Genomic DNA, 21,478 nt, shown 5'->3' on the forward strand with positions numbered 1-21,478 from the left:
ATTAGCCTTGTTTTATGTACTGTTGTTGTACCTAATTTCTACATGTTTTCTTTCCGAGGACTCTGTAGGAGGAGGTGTCTGTGATGAGTCCTAACAGGCCAGTGGGGGGTTGAAAATGTGCAGGATGGTTCTGTCTTAAAATAATACTGTGCAGATGGAGCTTAATAGAAAAAAACATAATAATAGAAGCAATGATCTGATTCTGATAAGGCACAGGGCTTGTGCTCGGGCAGCTCCAGGAGGGCTGCTGGTGGGAAGGAGGGTTAGGGGTCTGTTTCCCCTCAGAGGGCCACGTGCGGCATTTGGGTATTAACAGTGTGGGCGAAGTGTTGGGTTTTGCTGGGGTGCAGGAAGGGGACAGCGGGGAGGTGAGACCTGTGCACAGGGACCGCAACGTGCACCCTCCCGGCAGAGCCATGCTGCTGGCAGTGACCTCGGTGAGGCATCGCCTTGCTTGGGGCTTGGAGACAATGGGAGAGGCAAGCGTGGGTTTGTGCAGCCACCCCCAGGGCAGAGCTGGCCCCACAGGGATCCCACAGGGTTGGCTCGAGGGAGATTTTGTACCTGCTGCGTTCTTGCTTCAAGGCAGAGGTTTTGGCGTGGGCTCCGGGACGTGGTGACTGCATTGCAGGAGGGAGCAGCCCTCTCTGCTGGGGTTAGCATCCCTCCTACGATGCCCAGAGACCCTGTGCAGGGATTTGGTGGTACCTTGGGACCACGGGTTGGGAAGAGAGCTGTGCTGGCCGGGTTGTGTCCCTGGCACAGGGCTGGGACACTGCCAAGCCCATTGGATCCCTGGGCTGGCGCCATCTGGAGCCCCCCACACCCCTTGGAGTGGCACACGGGCTAATCCCCAGCGGCACAGGGTCCCCTCACTCAGTTGTGGCCCTTCACGTGACAACACGGGGGGGAGTGCCGGGCAGACAGGCCCCTTTCACAGCCCCGAGACACAGGGCTCTTTCATTACTGGCGGCCTCCCACGCTGTGCCGTGGGCTCCCGGCATCCCTGCTGGCACGGGGCGGGGGTGGCTGGCGGAGGAGCCAGGACTAGCCACAGGGCCGGTGCGTTTGCTGGATGCTGTGAGCAGCATGACTTCGGGCTGCCTGGCTGCACCGTGGAGAGGGAATATGCATCTCTCTCCATCCCGCCTGCTTGCCTCTGCGCAGGGCAGGGGGATGAGGGACCCCTCTTGCTGGGGTCTCAGGGGGTGCACAGAGTCCCTGCATCCCTCGCCGAGCCCTGGGGCAGGGACAGCATGGAGGGATTTGTCTCTACTTTGCTATGGGGAAAATCAGGCACTGGCGGTGAGGAATCAGGAGGGAGGTAGCCACAAACAGCCAGTGACCATCCCAGCCCTCGGCCTCTGTCCCTGTGCAGGCGGGGGCTGTAGGGACAGCACGGCAGGGACCGGGGCTGGGCTGACCCCTACCTTGTGTCACAGGTTCTCGGCGCTGCACCACGCGGCCCTGGGCGGCAGCCTGGACCTCATCTCGCTGCTGCTGGAGGCACAGGCCACCGTCGACATCAAGGACAGCAACGGTAAGGGGTGACCCCTCAGCACCCCACCATGCCTCCAGCAGCCGGCTCAGCCCTCTGAGTGGGGCCGAGGGCTGCCTCCAGCCCTGCTGAGCTCTGTTCCCCCGCAGGGATGCGGCCCTTGCACTATGCAGCCTGGCAGGGACGTGTGGAGCCAGTGCGGGTGCTGCTGCGCGCCGCTGCCTCCGTCAACATGGCCTCGCTGGATGGGCAGATCCCGCTGCACCTCTCGGCACAGTATGGCCACTATGAAGTGGTAAGTGAGGGCCCAGAGACACCCATGCACCCACCACCTGGGGATGCGCAGGTGGGGACAAACCCCGTTGTGCTGAGTGGGAGGGAGGTGAGGGCACAGGATGATGCTGAGCCCCTGTATCACATTGCTCCCCTGCAGTCAGAAATGCTGCTCCAACACCAGTCCAACCCCTGCCTCATCAACAAGGCGAAGAAAACCCCCCTGGACCTGGCCTGCGAGTTTGGGCGGCTGAAGGTGGGTGCTGTGGGGCTCTGCCCTGTGCTGGGCTCTTCTCCAGGGGTGGCTCTGGATCTGGCTGGCTCCTCCGCGAGCAAAGCTCCAAGTCTCGCTGCAGCTGCTCTACCTCCACCATAAGCCCCAGAGCCCAGCAGGCAGCACCTGCTTCCTCCCGCTGCTGGGCAAGGTTGGATCCTGAACCTGGGAGCTGCACGTTTTGCTCCTGACCTCATGGCAGGGCAGCATCAGGCTGAGAGAGAAACCAGGAGTCTTCACTCCCAGTTCCCTGCAGCCTCCCCCCACCCACCGCAGCTTTGCTCCCCTTTAAGCACAGGTAGGTGAGCTGGCTAATCCCCACAAACCCTGGGCGCCTGGCCCTGACTGGCTGCTCGAGGTCCCCATCACGGTTCGTGGGGACGGGGCCACCATGTGCCCCGGGAGACCCCAGCTCAGCCAGTACCACACCGCAGGGCTGGGCTGGAGCATGGCCAGCCAGACTGTCCCGTGCTCCATGGGGAGGGGACCAGGGGGATATTTCCATTTTTGGAGTATCTATAATGTCTGCAGCTATAAACAGGGCAGTAAAAATAACTCCTCTGCGCCTCTGGGCTGCCCTGAGATGCTGAGAGTCACTCTGGGCTTGGAGAGAGTGGAGTTTTTTAGGGCTTGGTCTGAAAAGCCCGATTATGGGAAGAGTATTTCTGGCTGTTGTGACCTTTTACGGCCCCTCACGACAGTGTGGCCCTGCCAAGCATTGTCCAGCTCCAGCCAAGCCCCGGGGGCTGTGGATGGAGGGGAGCAGCGGGATGGGGAGCAGAGGGCTGGCCCCAAGGCCGAGCCCCTTGCTGGGAGGGTGCAGGTGGGGGTACCTGCACCCCACCGCTCACCCCTGTGCCCCGTGCAGGTGGCCCAGTTGCTGCTGAACAGCCATTTGTGCGTTGCCCTCCTGGAGGGACAGTCCAAGGATGCTACTGACCCCAACTACACCACCCCGCTGCACCTGGCAGCCAAGAACGGGCACAAGGAGATCATCAGGTAACCCCCTGCCAGCCTGGGACGCTGCCCTGTCCCAAAAAAACCCATCATGGCTTCAGTCACGCCTCCTCCCAAACCCACCTCCCTGCTGTGGGCTTCGGTCCCTTGTTCCCAAAGCCTTAGCAGTGCAAGGAGTTGTCCCCTTCCCATTGAAAAGCAGTTGATCACCTGTCCCCGATGTCAGTGTCTGGCCGTTCATGCCTCTCCCTCCTTCCTACCAGGCAGCTGCTGAAGGCCGGGATTGAGATCAACAAGCAGACGAAGACGGGCACAGCCCTGCACGAGGCCGCACTCTACGGCAAAACGGAGGTGGTGCGGTTGCTGCTGGAGGTGAGCGTGGTGGGGACAGGGCTGCACGGGCAGGGAAAGCTCCTGGGGGTCAGCCATCACCCCCTTCCCCTCGGTCCCTCTGTCCCCCATGGGTCTGCTGGCAGCTGTGGGGTCTGGCCCTGACCATGTCCCCTCCCGGACAGGGTGGCGTTGACGTGAACATCAGGAACACCTACAACCAGACAGCACTGGACATTGTGAACCAGTTCACCACCTCGCACGCCAGCAAGGACATCAAGCAGCTGCTGAGAGGTGAGGTGGGGCCGGTGCATGGCCAGGTGCAGCCTGGCACTGAGAGGGGCTTCTTCCCCATGGGACCTGCCTGGAGCTCCCAGTGCTCCTCCTGAACAGCCTAAAGCAGGCTAGCTGCGAGTGTCAGCATCCCAGTCCCATCAGGCTTCCCCCCATCCTCTCTGCAGGCAATATCCAGTGACTGAGTCCTTCCTGCAATATTAATGTTCTATTCTTCCTTGTCCCCTCTCTTGTTTTCTCTCTCCACCTTCCCTGAACTGCTCTCTTTCCTCCTGTGCTCTGGTACCTTCTTTCTTCCCTCCGTCCCTTGTCTTCAGAGGCATCAGGAATCCTGAAGGTCCGAGCTTTGAAGGATTTTTGGAACCTCCATGACCCGACTGCTCTCAACGTCCGGGCAGGAGATGTCATCACGGTGAGGCTGTTCCCCACTCCCCATCCCCCTACCCCACCATAGCCCCAGGTACCAACCCCATCCCTTTCATCCCCATGGCAGGTCCTGGAGCAGCATCCAGACGGGCGATGGAAGGGGCACATCCACGATGCTCAGAAAGGCACCGATCGGGTTGGATACTTCCCCCCCTCCATCGCTGAAGTCATCAGTAAGCGAACAGGTCAGTGGCCATCCTGGACATGCCAGGGACAATCCCCTTTGTGAAACCATCCCAGCCTTCCCGGCATCTCCTGTAGCACAGGTCCCTGCGAGCCTGGCTAGCTAGGTGGGAAGAGAAGGACTTGGGGTGGGCACAGGGGGTTGTGCCATCAGTGGGTTGGTAATTTGGGGGGTGAAGCTCAGATATCCTCCCTGTCCTGCCTCCCGCATGAGCTCTGACCACGCGTGTTTTGTGTTTGAATGCAGGCATGGTTGTCCCCCGCGTGGCGCCCACGCACCAGCGCCAGGGTCCCCCCGGGGCCCTCCCGGTCCCCCCCGGCGGGTTGCAGCACCTCCCCGATGAGTGTCCTCACCAGGCAGCCCCGAGCGTCACCCTAACCCGGACGGCCCCGGGCCCTGACAGCTCAGGTCAGGGGTGCAGCTGGGGAGGGAGAGGGGCTGGGGACCTTCCCCTGTCCCCAGCCCTGCCCATGCAAGGGGACACAGGGGGAGACTCTCTTTGCACCTCCCGGCAGGGAAACAGCCAGACAAGAGGGAAAGGGAGTTTAGGGGAGCCTGTAGAGCAGCCCCTTCCTTCCTATGTCCTTGGCCAGGCCACATCCTCATGTGCCCTTCATGCATTCCTTGCCAGCCCAGGTCACCCTGTCTGTGCTGTGCATGCCAGGAGGCGGGAGGGACCAATGTATCATCGGTAGCCAGAGGGATCTTGTGGGAGGCTGGTTTTTACTGGCATCCTGTGTTGGCACATGGGTCCCTGCCGGGGACCTCTGTGCCCTGTGTCAGCCCTGATCCCGGGGCGCTGCTGACGGCCTCCCTGCCTGCCCCAAGCAGCAGGTGACAGAAACAGCGTGGGCAGTGAGGGCAGCATCGGCAGCATCCGCAGTGCTGGCAGCGGCCAGAGCACCGAGGGCACCAACGGGCAGAGCACCAGCATCCTCATCGAGAACGCCAGGGTAGGTGCCAGCCCCAGCTCCCTCCGTGCTGCTGCCCCAGGCCTGGCTTGGGCTGGAGATGGAGCCCCAGCACGTTCCCTAGCAAAGGAGGGGCTGTATGAGCTGAGCATCCTCCACCAAACACCTATTTGCTGCCAGAACTCAGCAGGGAGATGCTCTTGGGGGGTCCCCAGTTGTCCTGCGTAGCACAGCTGGCCATTTTGAGTGGAGCTGGAGGCTGTGGTTGGTACCACACAGCATCTCCACCGTGTCCTGTGTCATCTGAGAAGAGGAAAAAGGGCCCTGAGCTAAATCCTGCCCAGATCTCTTGCTAGGGGTCAGCCCTTCACTGGGTGAAGCTGTGCTCAGCAGCCCAGCATGGGGACCCCCACTCTGCTCTTGGGGGTGTGACCAGGGCTTGTCTCCAGAGGTGGGTCCCTCCTCCACTCTCTCCTCCTCTCCCCCAGCCGCTGCCCTCCGCCGGCGATGACCTCCAGCAACACCTTTTGGGATCAGAGCCACGCAATGGGCAGTTGACCTCCCCAGCAGGTGAGGGATGTCCCAACTCCATGGGGCTTTGGGGACAGCTGTCCCCCTGGGCATTGCTCGCTGCTGAAGAACCCCCGTGACGGTTGTCCTCTCTCCTCTCTGCCAGGGACACAGAGCCACCAGACCCCAGGCAGCTGCCCCCCTGGAGACGGGGTCTTCTCCCACCAGTTCTTGCGGCCTGAGCAGCTCCTCGAGGGCAAGGTAACTGGACCAACTGGGGACCTGGTGTGCTGGGTGAGAGGGCCACATCTGGGGCTCTCAGCCCAGCTCTCAGTGCACTGGGGACACAGGGGACTGGGTTTTGAGGACACTGGGGACAGGTGGGTCTTGCCAAGGAGATCCTGTTATCTTGCCTGGAACAGCCAGGTCCTTCCAGCCCCTGCAGCTACTGTCCTCTCCTCAGGATGCAGAAGCCATTTACAACTGGCTGAGTGAGTTCCAGCTGGAGTCGTACACTGCCAACTTCCTCAGCGCCGGCTACGATGTCCCCACCATCAGCCGCATGACCCCAGAGGTAAGGCAGGTCCTTCCCCACCGTGGCCACCCCCAGAGCTGTTGGCAGCGGGTAACCCACTGCCCCCAGCTCCCTGCGCCACTGCTAACCAGAACCCCACTCTGCTCGCATTAGGATCTGACAGCCATTGGTGTGACCAAGCCGGGCCACAGGAAGAAGATCTCCACTGAGATCGGGCAGCTCAGCATCGCTGAGTGGCTGCCCAACTACATACCGGTGAGTCCCTGGCGCTGGGCCTTTGGGTCCGGCACCCTCTTTTCCTCACGTCTTTTCTCAGATCTCTGTTACCCCGGGACGGGACAGGAGCAGGGTCTGTAAGTAAATATGTGCTGCAATGGTCTGTGTTAATGCAGTCAGAGAGACCCCAAAAATGCAGTCTCCTGGCCAGGGGCAGGGAGGGGATGGGTGAAGGTGCTGCCCATGCCTCAATGCTCACAGCAGCGTCTCCGTGCTCTTCGCAGGCTGACTTGATGGACTGGCTCAGCGCCATTGGATTGCCTCAGTACCACAAAAAGCTAGTCAACAATGGCTACGACTCCATCACCATCGTGACGGACCTGACGTGGGAGGATCTACAAGAGATTGGCATCAACAAGCTGGGTGAGTCCCTGCCACTGTGCTGGGGTGGCCCAGGGCAGCCAAGTTTCCCACCCAGGTCCCCACACCCCATTCTCCCTCAGGCTGGGAGGTGCAGGCATGTCCTGAGCACCCGGAAAGGAGAGTTCATGGCTGTCCCTAAGGGCTCCCCATGGCAGGCCGGAGCCAGGCTGAGCCAGGTGGACAATGGCTGTAGTTTGTCTCCTCCCATAGGCAGAGTTTGGATAGCCCGAAGGCCTTTGCCCTGGTTGGTGACGTGACCATGACTCTTCTTGGCCAGGAAACAAAGGCCTTGGGGGCCGGAGCCGACCTAACACCTCTTTCCTGTTGTAATCTTCCTGTAGGCCACCAGAAGAAGATCATGTTGGCCGTCAAGAAGCTCAGAGACCTCCGCAAAAGCCTCAACCAAGCAGAAGCAACTCTGGCAAGACGCAAAGTCCCTGGTGCCCTGGACATTGTCACCATCGAGTCGCTGGAGAACGGGGAGTGCCAGTCACCGCACACCCCCAAAATGACAACTTTCCAGGACAGTGAGCTCAGCTATGAGCTCCAGACAGCCATGTCTAACAGCTGCCATGAGACGCTTGGCATCAAGAGCAGCCAGGGGATGTCACGGAGCCAGGAGAGCATTGGGGTGCGGTCCCGGGGCTCAGGGCACTCACAGGACAATGTGTTGTCCCGGCACCTCTCCAGCCCCTCGCAGGAGAGCCTGGGCAGTGGGGAGAGCAGCAGCAGCAGTGGGCAGTCCTGCGGGCCGCCCCGCGGCAAGGAGAGCCCAGCCAGCCTGCCAGGACGGCCCAGCCCCGAGCCCTACGGGAAACTCATCTCCCCCGAGGGCCTGAATGGCTATGCCAACGGCAGCGGGGGCAGCCCTCTCAAGGAGAGGAACCTGCCTGAAGGCACGGATCAGTACGCCCGGCCGGTGGCTCAGAAAGGTGCCGGGACACCAGCAGTCACCCCATGTACGCCTCCCCAGACCCCCAGCAAAGCGACAGCTCCGTACGTCTTCATGTACCCACACGTCTCCTTGAAATCCCCGACGGTCCCTTCCCTCCTGGGAGTGGAGCAGCCCAAGACTCTGGCCCACCCGTACCCCTCCATCTCCTCCGGGCAGAAGAGCAGCTTGCAGTCGTCGGCCCAAAAAGCATTCTCCTACCTGCACAGCCAGTGTGGCCCCACAGAGCCGCCCGCCATGCCACCCACGCCTGGGGTGGCCCCGAGTGCCTGGCAAGCTGGGGAGCAGCACAACGGGGGCGAAGGCTTCAAGTACAAGAAGCGTTCGCACAGCTTGAACCGCTACGCGCTGTCAGACGGGGAGCACGAGGAGGAGGAGGGGGCGCCCACCAGCACCCTGGGCTCCTACGCCACCCTGACGCGGCGGCCAGGCCGCAGCCAGATGCCACGGGCCTGTCTGCAGACGGATGCCAAGGTGACCCGCAGCCAGTCCTTTGCCATCCGGGCCAAGCGCAAGGGCCCTCCACCACCGCCTCCCAAGCGCCTCAGCTCCGTCTCCAGTGCCCTCTCTGCCGAGGCAGGTGGTGAGCAGCCCCCCAACCCCGAGCAGCAGCCCGCAGCCCCCCAGGATGTGGCCGACGCAGGTGCCAGCCCCAGCAATGCCGGCCACAGCAGGACAGTGAAGAGCCTGGCGGCTGCGCTGGAGGGGACGCCAGGGGCGAGTCCGCCCAAGCCCCTCCTGGCCCCAAAACCGCTGCACGTGGCTCAGGACAGCCTCTCCAGGGCAGACGTGGACAATGAGTCCTATAATGGTGGTGACACCAGCAGCGCCACGCTGTCTGACACTGGCAAGGACCCCTTTGAGAGCAGCAAGCCACGGAGACGGACATTCAGCGAGCCCAGCGCTCCCATGACGGAGGTGGATGCACAGGGCGGGCGGGAGGACGCCTGCTCGGACACGGAGGAGGAGGCCAAGCCAGGAGTCTCCTCCTCATCCTCCCAGAACAGCTCCAGTGAGTGCATCCCCTTTGCAGAAGAAGGCAACTTAACCATCAAACAGCGGCCAAAGCCCACTGGGCACCCCAAGGCCGACACGGCCATGCTGGACACAGAGCCTGGTTCCCAGCCGGCGGAGCTCCCCTGCTCCGCTGGGAAGGAGCCGGCAGCACCCGCTACCACCAAGGAGCCTCCTGTGCTGGAGTTCAACCTCACCGAGTCGGACACGGTGAAGCGCCGGCCCCGCTTCAGGGAGCGGGAGCCACTGCAGGCGGTGCTGAAGGCGTTCAGCATGGCGGGGCAGGCCGAGGCGGGGGCCAGCCCTGCGCCCCAGTACGCCCAGGCCCAAGCAGTGAGCATCGCGGGCCCCGCCGGGCCAGCACCACGGCCTGGGCTGGCCGGGGATGCCTTTGATGACGACAGTGTGGAGTTCAGGATTGCCGAGATAGAGAAAAGCATCTTGTCGCTGGAGAAGGGGATCAAGAAGGCACCGAGCCCCACCAAAGCCCCCAGCCCCACAGAGCTGCTCGGCACCACTGTGGTGAGGACGCCTGCTCCAGGTATGTGGGCTTGCAGGGATGTCCCTGAGGTGGTGGTGGGGCCTGAGGCTCCCTCCTGGGTTGGTACAGGAGGTGAGGAGAACGTGTGCCACCCCATGCCTTCCTTTGCAGACATCCCTGCCAAGCACACCTCCGTGGCATCCACCAAGCTGGTCTTCTCCGGGCCAAAGACCATCTACCAGCAGGTCCTGCAGCCCTCCCGCCACACCGTTGCTCCCTGGGCGGCCACCGAGGCTGTGCCAGATGTGATCGGGTCCCTGGCCGGTCCTGGCTCGCTGACGCTGGAGGTGGGCAGCAAGGTGTCGGCGAAGCCTTTGGCAGCTGCCCCAGGGGTCGCCCTGGCCCAGCAGCGGCTGGAGCAGACCAACTCCAGCCTGGCCGCCACCCTGCAGGCAGCCGAGAAGAAGATCACAGTGGAGGAGGCGGAGAGGTGAGGCAGCGCTGGGGGTGAGGGAAACGCTGGGGTTGGGCCCCTTGAAGCAGATTTGGGAAGCCCCCAGCAAGGGCAGGTAAAGGGCTGAGCACGGGCATGTGCTTATGCCATGCCAGGTCACACATGCTCAGGTCCAGCTGCGTGCTGAGCTCTGGCTCCCACGGAGATGGTCAGGTCCAGCCTGGCCAACACTGCCCCGTCAGCACCTGAAGCCTTTGGGTCGTATTTTGACTCTCTCCCTTCCCTCCCCAGCCACCCCGGGGCCGTGCACTCAGCCAAGAACATCCTGGAAGACATCAGCAACATGTTTGACGACCTGGCCGACCAGCTGGACGCGATGCTGGACTGAGGCTTGCTCCCTCCTTCCCTTCCCCACCTCCAGCTGCTCCGCCAGTGCCCCCCATGATGGGGGGAGAGTGGATCTGGCACCAAATGGTGCCTCCAGGTCTCTCCATCACTTCGCACTGCGGCTGGGAAAGCAGCTGCCCCTCCTCGCTCACCCCTGGCTCTGTATCACACGTGCCAGCGCGGCCACGGGCCCATTTCTGAGGGGGTCAGGCATTTCCCACCAGACTGGCAGCAGGAGGAGAGCCCAGAGGGGCCGCACACGCGGTCCTGGAGGCCAGGGAGAAGCCCTCGCTCCCTTGCACAGAGCCGAGGAGCCTCCACAAGGGACCTTTCTCTTTCCCCGCTGCATTGCTGAGTCCTGTCTCTTATTATTTATCCCCTGCCAACAATGTGTCAGAGAGACCTCCCTGGGCAGCCGCCACCGAGCTGGCTATTTACTGAGCAGATTCCAGCCCCGGCAAGGCCCGACAGCAGCTAAAAGAAGACAGGGCTTGTCGCACTTTGGCAGCTTGAGGAGCGAGAAGGAACCTTTCTGCTTTATTTGTTGCTTTTCCAAACGCGTCAGCATCAGGCAGCGTGTAATCCAAGTGGATCGAAATCCCTCCGATGGGATGCACAAACCCCCTGAGACGGGCTGGCGCAGCCTGTGAAGCAGCGGATGCTCCACCACAGCCCTGCCAGACATGGAGGGCTACCTGCCCCTTCCCCAGAGCGAGGAGGATGGTGATGGCAGCGCCGAAGGCCTGTGCATTTGTGCCAGTCCGGCTGGATCGCGCTGCTAGATGGGAGGCTGCCCTCTGCCGACACCATGCCTCGGCAAACCACCACCCCAGTGCTTCCAGGGTGAAGTAGCAGTGTGGTTAGTGCTTCCCCCCTGCCCGCTTTTTTTCCTCCCCCATCCCTTTTCTGGGGAGAAAATGGCCCCTTTTCCCACTCCCCCTCCCTGCGGGGAGCCGCTGGCACAAACTCGGCTGTGAGCATTGTTAAACAGTAGCAGCATTTGGGGCTCCGGGAGGTGCTTCCTCGCAGCACTGAAGCCCAGCGGGAGAGGTGACCCCGCGTGCACTGGGTGGATTCAGCTCGGCGACGGCTCCCGTGCGCGCAGGCTGGATGCGGTCACAGCCCCGTGGCTGCAGCAGGGGAACAGCAGCGAGAGCTCATTGCATCCAAGCGGTGGGAACGGCTGCATAGCTGGGAGACAGATTTCTCTAGCAGGATCTGTTCAGTAGTGCATGTCTAAATATGTCCAAGAGCCCCGAACTTGGCTTGCGCTCGGCATGCCAAGCAAATGAAAGCATCAGAGCACCAGAAGGGAACCTAAGATTGTACTAAAGTGCCATTTGCTACAAAAATTCCAAACAAAGGGAAAAAAAATAAATCCACATATCCCCCCTTTTTAAAAAATCCCCAATGCAAAAGCAAACCGGGAAGGAAGAAGGTGGCTGAAAAAGCAGTTGCTTCCCAATCCTTTTAGGAGTTTGCGGCTGAATCAGACTGTTTGCAGCCTCTGGTCCCCATGCACGGGAAGGGAAGCAGCCCCCGCGAGCAGAGCCCGCCTCGACATTCCCGGGGGTCTCCGCTCAGGAGCTGTGCCACGGGCCGGGCGAGCAGGAGGTGCCTGCCCGCCTTCTAGGCTGAAAAGCAAAGAGAAAAAAGCCCTGCAAAAAAATCAAATATGTTGTTGGCTGGGACTTGAGGTCAGTTGGAGGCAGTTAAGACAACTTCTCTCCTGGCTAGTTGGTTGCTCTGATTTATACATCACATTGAGTGTATTTAAATGACCGTGTCTGACAGGCAAGTGCTACGTCGTGGACCCGATTGTTTTTAAATAGCTACAACCAGTGGCACTTTATCAAAAGGTTTGCAGAAACCTTTTAAAACTGATTTTTACTCTCACGAGTCAACCTGGGAGAAGCCCAGTTATTTTTTTTCCAATGTTGATAAACTGTAAATGTTTTTTTTTAAAGGCCAATGTATATATTTTAAATGTGGTTTATTATATATATTTACTAACCAGAACTGCAAGTCTTGTACTCTGGGGTCAGGGATGAGGACACTGGGGTGGAGCTGTCGCTGTCTGAGCCACCTGAGGGCAGCACCACGCTGCTCTCATTGTCAATAAGGGAACTAAACATTTGATTTTGCAGAAGAATGCCTATTTTTTAAGCTCTAGATCTCTATTTTGAAGCTACTGTATGGTGTGTAAGTTATGTACACTGCAACTGGGACTAACTGACCCCGGCTGCACCTGCTCCGTGCAGCAAGACAGTGAGGGGAAAAAATAGCCCGTGTAATCACCAGACTGACAACAGATTTTAAACCATCTGCTCTGTTTGTGTTAATCATGTGTTTTGTTTTACACTAACATCCATTAAGACTAAATTCTATTAAACAGTGGGGCGTATTTGACCCTTTTGATAGTTTTGCCTAGTTGTCTCCTCCGTGTCAAATCGCACAAGCTCGTCTCCTGCTGTTTGAAGTTCATCGAGGATCATTTTTATCCTGCCCCTCGGGTGCTCAGGATCTGGGTTTCCTCACATAATCTCCCCTGGTAAGAGTCCTGCTGTCGCCTCCAGCGAGGTTAATGTTCACTTTGAGTCTTACCACTATGGCAGTAAGACGTGGCGAGAGCCCTGGGGACCTTCCAGTGCCCCACTGCCCAGCTCTGGGCACATCTGAAGCCACAGCCACCCCCGGCTGCCAGGCACAGCTCTCCTCCATCCTCCTTGGTGACCAGAGCGCGGCCACAGTGACACCACCTGCTTTGCTCAGAACAAGAAGCCTCCTCGTCTCACCAGGCCGCTTTTCTCCAGTGCCTGCAGTCCCTGCTCCAGCTCACCCCTGACCTTTCATCCAAAGGGCTTCAAACCGTGCCACCAGCCGCCACCCAAGCAGTGCCTGGGATCCAGGAGACCCCAAGGTAATCGGACTGTTATTCTGTAGGAAGAGGCGTTCAGAGCTGGACAGATTTGCCCAAAGCTGAGCAGAAAGTGGGAAAAAGTGCCAGGATCAGGTCCCAGGAGCATCCAGGCTGTGTTCCTACAACAGGTGAGCCAGGTACCTCCGACACCATGACATGAGCCGCCACACACATTTTTACCTCCTCGCTTTGCCGGGTGCAAACTCCCTCCAACTCACCGCGTGTGTTATCCAGGACAATCATTTATTGCCATTCATACACTGGATGCGTGTGGGTCTGGGTTTCTTTTTTTTTTTTCTATACAATTTACAAGTTTTAATACAAATCAAATATTTTTACATACATCCCAAAAAATTTAATATAAAATATACACCATTTAAAAACATCTTGATGTAGGAAATTTCTTTCTGAAGCCGTGCACCCTGACCCTCAGATACCTCAATGTCCGAGGGAAGGGTGGCATTGGCGAGACCATCCAAAAGGCTCCATTCGTACGCCTCGGCTCCCTCCAAGTCTGGCCAAGGGAAGGAGGGGGCAGGAAAATAAACATTTGCGATCACCCAGAGAAGGAAACCTTGGAGGTGCCTCCTTGAGAGGAAGGTGTGGCCAGCAGGAAGCCCCAACATCTGCTGCCTTTTATCACCTACAACAGTTAAGTGGCACAGGGCGAGAGCTCAGCTCTGGGGGGGAACAGCAGCGAGCAGCTTGGTGCTGCCTCCGCCTCCAGCTCAGCTCGGCCACAGAGGAGACTGTATCCCACCTGCGAGCCCACCCTGGCAGCACAAAGAAAAGCTGATTTCTCGGGTGCTAGGGGTAAGAGATCCGGAGCTGGCCCTTAGTGAATCAAGCGAGACCGAGAAAGGTGTAGCTTGTCCTCCCTCAGTCAGGCAGCTCTGCAGGCTCAAGGGGAGCGAAGGCAGAGTCCAACGTAGCCGGCAATGGTGAGCAGAGCCCCTCCGCAAGCAGGACGGGCCTGGTACTGCTGCACTGCAGGAGAGCAGCCCTGCGTTTCCCCAGTGAGCTGCTGGCTCCCGAGCCCATGCAACCCCGCCAGCAACATCCGCTCTCCAGCTGTAGGAACAGGGTCCAGGCCTTTGGACACCCCCAGCTGCCCCCCCTCCAGCATCCTCCGTCTGTGCCCCCAGCTCAGAGGCTGGCTGCACCCCTGCTTTGCTCCCCTGCCAGACCCACAGCAGGGAGAAGGGTATTGCTTAGAGACGCGCAGAAGTGTGCGTGCTCTCTGGTTATGCTGAAATGTAAGGAAGACAAGGTGGAGCAGCAGGACAGAGCTTGGGGGGCTCCCAGCCTGCTCCCTGCCTGCCAGGAAGGACCAGCAATTAGTCAGTCTCGGGTACCAAAGGGGAAATAACAGCTGTATATTGTAGTGTTAATATCGGGAGCCAAAACAGTGCCAGGATTTACCAGCTTTAGCCCATTTTTAGAACTAGGAAGGGAGTCAACATCTCCATGAGCTGCACATGTTCTGGTAGCCAAGCCTGTGTGCTCCTGTGTGTCCCTCCACTGTCACCCCACAAGAGCACCAGTGCTCCCAGTACAGCGAGGGTCTGTTCAGAGCTTAAGAGCAGGTGTGCCGCATCGGGGCAATTCATGGTTTGCAGCAGCCTGCAGGAAAGGCTCCCCCCGGTCAAATGAAGAAGAGACTTCCAGAAAAACAGGGAACAGATGTGAGGGCAGCAGCATGGAGGGGAGAGACTTCCAAATGCTATCACAGAAAGACATGATGGGGGGGGAGGTCCCTGTGCTTTGGAGAGCAAGTACTGGATGCAGCACAATTCCAGGCCTGGGAAAGGAGCCGACCACCAGCTCCGTGTTAGTCACAACTGCAAGATGCAGATATCCTGCCTGGAAAGATGTCCCCCTCTCTCCACGGCAGGATAGGCAGGTCTCAGGTTTTATCTCTAGCTACGGCCCTCTCAAGCAGGCATTTTACTGAAGCAGAACGGCAATTCGAATCACAAATATGAGAACAGTTATAAACCTCTCTGGGGGTTGTTAAAGCACATAAGAGCTGGTTCAAGAGGGCTGGAGGAAGCTAAGCCATGCTGACTCCCTGCAGGCTGGCAGAGCTGCCCCCCGACTCCCTCTGCACCATATCCCTACGGTCAAATGCGGACAGCTTTTCTTAAAACCCTGTCTCATCCCTCTTCTCTTGAAGCCCTCAACAGCCGGCGTATGGCTACAGCAACGACGCTAGAGGGCAGGCCTGGCACAGCCTGGCCATTGCAGGGGTGTTGCCAGCACCCTGACAGAGACCCTTCCCCATGTCCCTTGGGAATGTGAGCTCCAGTCCTTCCCTGGCACCCAGCACTCCAGGAGCTGCAGGGGCTCCTTCCCCCCAGGACACAGGGGGGTGGGTGAGGGCACACAGAGGCATGCATACACACATCATCCAGGAGAGCACGCAGAGCTGGAAAAACAAAATGGGTTTCAATAGCGATCTCTTGCTTCAGCAGCCCTATGTCTCCCCTGCTGGCCCCAGATTCTCCTGCCAGGTCCAGGAAACCCATCTGCTCACACAGAGGGAAGGAGTCACTTCATTTCAGCATCACTGTGATCCTAACAAAATCCTCTAGCAATAAATAAATAAAGGAAAAGCAGCCTGAACAGCCACCAGAGCTTGCAGACTCCCTTGAGACTCCCCTAGCAGGCCGGGGAGGGGCTGCATACCTGCTGGGGGATCCTGATAGCAGCGCCCTGCCTGGGGACCCCTGGAAGGTGCTGATGGAGTTTTGCAAGGAGGCTGTCTGGTTTGCATGTGTGAGGGAAAACTCCCCGAGCCTTTGGTGCAGCCACCCTCCCAGTGCAGGATGGGGCTGTGTGGCCCTGGCTCCAGGGAACTCAAGCTGGGAGGGTTTAAAACGGCGAATTCATCCCCAGCTTTGTTTCAAACTGCAATTTCTGCCTCTTCTGGTAACGGACCCGGACCCTGGAGAAAGAAGAAGAAAGAAGAGAGTCAGCATGTGACGGGGCGAAAGTCAAGCAAGGCGGCCCCACTGCAATTCCCGAGCTGCACAGCCCCAAGAAGCAGGGAAGCCCCTGGGCTGGGCCCTGTGGTACCCTGGAAGGGGAATTGAACTCAGAGAGTAACCCTCATGGTCTCAGTCCTACCCCATCCAGCCAACTCCCATCTCCAGGGTTTCCAGACACAGCAGAGAAAGGTCCAGAAATCCTGCTCAGGAACAGAGACAGCGACTCTGTCCCCATCAGGGTTCCCTGCAATCCCCGCTGCTTTTCCTCACCAGCCCCTTTCCTGAATCAATGCTCGTTAGCGTTAACTCCCAGCCCCGGCTGCTCCCTGTGCTAAGAACAGCCAGTCACTTTGCCTGCTACTAATTCTTGGCTTCAGCCACTTCCCGTGAAAATGAGTCCCACAGTCCAGGCACTGTGTGAAGACGTATTTCCTCTGCTGCGATTCAATGCCTCTCTGTCCTCATGGGACGAGACGGAGAGAACAGCCCTCTCCAATTCCATACTGGTATTTCATAGACCTTGGCTGTCTCCCTCTCATTGGTTTGAGATAAGGAAATTTTGGTCTCCCTTCCTGCTCCCAATCACTGCCACTGCCCTCCCCTGACCCTCTTTCCTCCCCTGCGCTTCCTCCCCGAGAGGTGGAACACGAGCTTGCACATAACAGCCAGGTGATTTACACAATGGAATCATCTTTTCCTCTTTATTCCCCACCCTGTTCCCTGTGCATCATTTTTCTGCAGCTCAAGGCCAGGCTGGAGTGAAGCTTCAGCCCTTTCTCCCCATCTTCTCTTCCACCCCCATACCTGATTTCATGCAGCTTGACAATCTCATTGATGATAACCACAAGGACCAAGGAAAGAAAACCCAGGAGCCATGAGACCGGAGAGATGGAAACGTGGTTAAAGGTCAATGAAGAACTGAGGTTTTCCCAGAGTTTCAGGTCCAGCACAGTCTGTGCCACTTGCCCCAGCAATCTAAGATCACAAACAGACACAGAAAATCTCAGCAGAGCTCACAAGCTTCCCAGGATCTGCAGATCAAGGCTCAGGCCCAGATCTAACACTCCTCAGTTCACAAAAGAGAGACCCTTCACCAATTCAGCGGTGGAGAAAAATTGCCCCGTACTACCCTTTTCCTCAGCACCAGCAAACTGGTGCTGGAGCAGGTCTAGAGCCCTCCTTCCTCCAGCACTTTGAAGTGCCTCATCAGGGCCTGGGGATACTCACACAACAGCCACAGTGAGCGTCCACCACCGGTTGGAGAGGGGGCTCTTCTTCCACAACGGCTTGGTGCGATGGACATGGGTGATGGATATGAACACTATGGGGACAGACAGTAGAGGAGGTCATTTAGCATCACACACAGACACAACACTTTACAATATACACCAACAGCTATTAGTCCAAAGGGGCTTGGGGTTTATGTCCCTGAGACCAACTTTTCCTTCAAAGTCCTTTCAGACCGGACTCCCCACAGCAATTCCAAGTCTGCAAATATGCAGGGCAGGGGGAGAGCGCGGTAGCAGCACTGCACAGGGTTACTCACTCTGGGGGTGCCAAGGCTGGTTCGCAGCCCTGGCATGCTAAAGCAGATCAGGCAAAGGACCGGAACTAGGGAGCTTGCGGGGGAGTGCCCTTGTCTCTGGGTCACTGCAGGCCTGCACCAGTGGAAAGCTCCAGCCCAGAGAAGGATATTTAGCGAGAGTCCCAGAGCTGTCTGCACAGGGCAGAACATTTGCACACCTTTTGCCTGGGCTCTTCAGAACAGCATTTCCCACCTGCCGGGCAGAGCATCCCTGCCTAGCCTCAGTGGTCTGAAGGACACAAAACAGTAACGCACGCTACCTCTCTCCAAAGCAGGGCTGCCTTTCAAATCAGGAAGTGCTTCTATTGCCTGGACGCCCTGCACATCTCAACTTGGTGCCACACTCTGCCTGGCACCGAGGCACAGCACCACACGGTGGAAAGGGAGCAGAGACCCTTTAAGGTTGTCAGAGAGCAGCTGGACCTACTCTACCAGGCAATCATGTGCAGGTGATGAGGGTCAGCCAGGGGCTGGCTCCCTGCCCCTCCAGAGGGCTTAAAAAGGCTTCCAGCTCCAAGGTAGTCACAACTGCACCGGTGCTGTTTGGTGGAAGGAAATGGGGTGCTTCACAAACAGGCAGAAGACATATAAGGAGACTTTTGAAGCAGGGAATATTTTTGGAGAGCTGCAGGATGCTGCTAGCTGATTTGAAAGAAGGTAAAGAGGGATGCTGCTCTTCTGGCAAGACTGGGAAGGAATGAGCACTTCAGCAGGCTGGTAGGAACCAGAATCGGCTCTGAAGGCAACGTCTTTAATCTGTTAGGGCAATCTTTTGTAAGAAAAGGGACTTTATGCCTGTGCTGAGAGGCCACTGCAGTGTCTGCTTCTACCAGGGAGTTTGTGCTCTGTCATAAGGGGCAAAGAAAGAAAAAAAGGATGCAAGTTTTCCCCCAGAGTGGGGAATAGGAGTCTGGGAACAGGGACTTACCTGTGTGTAAAACAATCAGGCCAGCTGTGAGTTTCTGGGCTACAAGAAGAGCATTGGAAAAGGTCCCAAACCAGTCAGGAGCACCATCAGCATTGCTAGTAAATGAGAGGACACAGGAAAGTAGTCAATAGTGGAGACTTACTGTCTGACCTGTTCCCACCAAGGCCAAGTCTTCCTCTGATAGCTGAAAGAACTAAGTGTGAGCTTGGAGTCAGGCTGTCTTAGTATCAGGAGGCAACAGTGAGCAAAGATGCAATTGTCAAGGCTATAGGGAGGGCACCCAGCTCTCTGTATAGCCCTTATAGCTGGACCATGCAAGACTCTGAAGCTTGTTAGAGGAGAACTGGTTCTATCTGGGAGGTGCAAGAGCAATAGGCCCTGTGGGGTGAGGGGGGGCGTGCCAGGCTCAGTTCCTCACCTGTGCAGCATGATGGAGGAGCAGGCTGTGAGATTGAGGCTGGTAGCGTTCACCTCTTTGCAGGACTCATGCAGTGTGAACCCGAAGCAGATGAGGCAGGAGCAGATGGTCAGGCTGAATTTCAGCAGGAAGCAGAACAGGAAGTAGTGCTGAGTCTGTGAATAAGGGAGAGGCAGGAGGATGACATGGGCATGTCACTGGCCCAACCTCCCCGACATGAACCATCAGGGAATTGGTGGCTGCAAAAGACAAGCTGTAGTACAGATGTTGCACTGTGGATCTGCCCTGTGGGTATGCTGGCACGAAGGGACTCCCTTCCTGTTCATGCCAGGCTTTTGGATAGCACAGCTCATGCCATGGATCAATTCACCAAGGGAGCTGGGAAGACCCAGGGCCTCAGCTATGCATCAACACTTGGACAAAGTAAAAGAGAAAAATGTGTGAACAATTTTAATCTGATGGGCCACCTACCTTCTTAGGAATGGAAGTCAAGTTTTTTCCTGTTGCCATGGTCATGATGGAGCTGTGGGGAGGCTTGCCCAGGAGCGAGATGCTGCAGAAAGGTAAGTGAGTCTCTCAGTAACAAGTTCAGGCACCAGAACTATTGCTCTTTTGTATGTGTCTAACACTCGCACACAAACAACCTCCTCGGACTGCTCGGAGCGTTGGCACTTATCTGGCCACTGCCTTAGCATGTGCTGTAAAAGGTGTAATTTGTGGCAGGTGCAGACAGGAAGAGAGGTGACCTTCAAATGTCTGATGGGGGAAAAACTCACCCATGCTCCTACCTGTGTTTCCAAGCACCTTGTCAAAGCAGGTGCTTGCAATAATAATTGCAGCTGCCTTAGCATGCTGTGGGTGATGTCAGCTTTCTTTTAACATGGACACAGTGAGGCTGGGGGATTGGTCTGTGCATCCTGTGTGTGGAAGGCAGGAGATTCCACCCTGCCTGGTAGACTCACCTGAGCAGTGGGTAGCAGAAACAGGAGAGCCACACGATGTCTGTGGTACTGAGGATGGGGGGCAGCTGCACCAGGCAGGAGAGGAACTGGACAGGAACAACAGAGAGTGCAGAGCATAAGCAGTGCTAGGACAGTCTTGTTCTAGTGTTAGGAAAGTCTTGCTCTCTTGCAAGGCTTCCCCACTGCAGCCACCCACATCTGTGCTAGCACTTCTGTCCCCCGTGCTGGATGCTGTCCCTAGCCAGACCAGGACTCACCTGAATGACAACCAAGGTCAGCTGGCATTGCAGCAGGAAGAGGAAACACTTGCGGATCCCATATGTTGCATGCCTGGCCTGGAAGGAAGCACAAGCCCTCAGAGCCCTTGCTGTGATGGAAGCAGTTATCAGCCAAGAGCAATTATTGGCAGGCAGGGGCAGAACATGTGGCTTGCAGGGGAAGTGGGAGGGGAGAGGATGAGGACACATTGTAAGCAAAAGGGGAAGGTCTCCTGCCTAGATGTAGAGGTTGTGAAGGAAAGGCAGAATTCAGCTCAGGGTAAGTCTGTTTAAACCTCCTGGCTGCTCTGGGGTAATACTTCTCCCTAGCACCGCACTGTCATCTGGCTAGGAATCTCTGCAAGTTTATACTTTATCCAATTGAACAATATTCATGCTCTGTTGCCACGAGGCACCATTCCCAAACCATCCCCTACACCTTGGACCGGTAGGGACAGGCAGGAAGAGTATCTCTGTTGTGCTTCCTGAAAAAATGACAGGAGACACGAGAAAAGCTAATGCTAGCAGCTTACTGCAGGCAACTCAACAAGAGTGCTCACGTGAGCTCCTGGCTTTGCTCTTTGTGAGCTGCAGACAGAGGGGTGAGTACTGGAGAGGGGATATGCCTGGCTTGTACCTGCTCTATAAGCCTGATGATGCTGGTACTCTCTTCTTGGCGGAAGGACATGGAGCAGGGCAGGCTGTTGAGTTGCCCTGAGAGCTGCAGTGGGGTGAGCTCATCAGAGGCATGAGTCATGGTGGTGCTGGTGGCATAGCCAAAAGTCTCCCAGGAGCAGCGAGATGGGTAGAGAGGGTCCAGTGCTATACTGCAAGGACAACACAAGAGCATTAGTGAAAAGTCTTCATCCCAGAGGAGAAACTACGTTTCACTGCAGTCCAGCTTCTAAAGTCATGCTTTGTTGTGCCATGAGACCTCTATCTGCCTCGCTGATAGATAAATCCTGAGCTGCGACATGAATTTAGCATCAATCTCCCTAGACTTTCAGTTATTCCCAGAGAAATAATGAACATATTTGGGTTTGTGGCTCAAGGTCAACAAACTGGCTGATCTGGAAGGGCATCTCCACTCTTTCACCCAATGAGAAGCATCTGTAATGCCAGTTGGTGCACAACAGTTAAGCATGCAAGAGTAACATCTTCCTTTCAAAGATGGAAGTATCTCTGTGTGTCAAGGGATCTAGGTAGTCATCCCATCCAATACCACCTAGATCACCCTTACGGAGACAAATGCAGCTAATAATGGGCAGAGCAATTGTGAGCATCCGCCTGCACAATCCA

At 57.4% G+C, this 21,478-nt stretch overlaps 2 protein-coding genes across 8 annotated transcripts in view; one reads left to right on the top strand and one right to left on the bottom strand.

The window, feature by feature from the left end:
• CASKIN2 (CASK interacting protein 2) overlaps positions 1-12,539 on the top strand; it is a 34,910-nt gene extending 22,371 nt beyond the window's left edge. The window contains exons 4-21 of one of the 4 annotated variants that reach the window (XM_054221583.1): positions 1,443-1,540; positions 1,648-1,793; positions 1,932-2,027; positions 2,914-3,044; positions 3,266-3,374; positions 3,518-3,626; positions 3,953-4,038; positions 4,120-4,237; positions 4,483-4,644; positions 5,068-5,189; positions 5,636-5,717; positions 5,824-5,918; positions 6,121-6,231; positions 6,346-6,447; positions 6,693-6,831; positions 7,173-9,338; positions 9,450-9,768; positions 10,024-12,539. In XM_054221583.1, coding sequence (XP_054077558.1) covers positions 1,443-1,540; positions 1,648-1,793; positions 1,932-2,027; positions 2,914-3,044; positions 3,266-3,374; positions 3,518-3,626; positions 3,953-4,038; positions 4,120-4,237; positions 4,483-4,644; positions 5,068-5,189; positions 5,636-5,717; positions 5,824-5,918; positions 6,121-6,231; positions 6,346-6,447; positions 6,693-6,831; positions 7,173-9,338; positions 9,450-9,768; positions 10,024-10,120 — 4,288 coding nt within the window. In that variant the 3' untranslated portion in view covers positions 10,121-12,539. Of the gene's footprint in view, positions 1-1,442; positions 1,541-1,647; positions 1,794-1,931; positions 2,028-2,913; positions 3,045-3,265; positions 3,375-3,517; positions 3,627-3,943; positions 4,039-4,119; positions 4,238-4,482; positions 4,645-5,067; positions 5,190-5,635; positions 5,718-5,823; positions 5,919-6,120; positions 6,232-6,345; positions 6,448-6,692; positions 6,832-7,172; positions 9,769-10,023 lie in introns of all 4 variants that reach the window. The other 3 variants (XM_054221582.1, XM_054221581.1, XM_054221584.1) reach the window with 3 other exon arrangements.
• Positions 12,540-13,265: 726 nt separating this feature from the next.
• The window catches only part of TMEM94 (transmembrane protein 94), a 51,613-nt gene continuing 43,400 nt past the window's right edge, over positions 13,266-21,478 (bottom strand). For 3 of the 4 annotated variants that reach the window (XM_054221587.1, XM_054221586.1, XM_054221588.1), the window contains 9 exons: positions 20,817-21,006; positions 20,180-20,257; positions 19,923-20,008; positions 19,432-19,513; positions 18,961-19,115; positions 18,543-18,637; positions 17,257-17,350; positions 16,834-17,004; positions 13,266-15,986 (listed from right to left, as the gene is read on the bottom strand). In XM_054221587.1, the coding sequence (XP_054077562.1) occupies positions 15,914-15,986; positions 16,834-17,004; positions 17,257-17,350; positions 18,543-18,637; positions 18,961-19,115; positions 19,432-19,513; positions 19,923-20,008; positions 20,180-20,257; positions 20,817-21,006 (1,024 nt within the window). In that variant the 3' untranslated portion in view covers positions 13,266-15,913. Of the gene's footprint in view, positions 15,987-16,833; positions 17,005-17,256; positions 17,351-18,542; positions 18,638-18,960; positions 19,116-19,431; positions 19,514-19,922; positions 20,009-20,179; positions 20,258-20,816; positions 21,007-21,478 lie in introns of those variants that run through there. The other variant, XR_008469399.1, reaches the window with a different exon arrangement.

Source organism: Rissa tridactyla, chromosome 15 (assembly GCF_028500815.1).
Source record: "Rissa tridactyla isolate bRisTri1 chromosome 15, bRisTri1.patW.cur.20221130, whole genome shotgun sequence".
NCBI classification, from domain to species: Eukaryota; Metazoa; Chordata; class Aves; order Charadriiformes; family Laridae; genus Rissa; species Rissa tridactyla.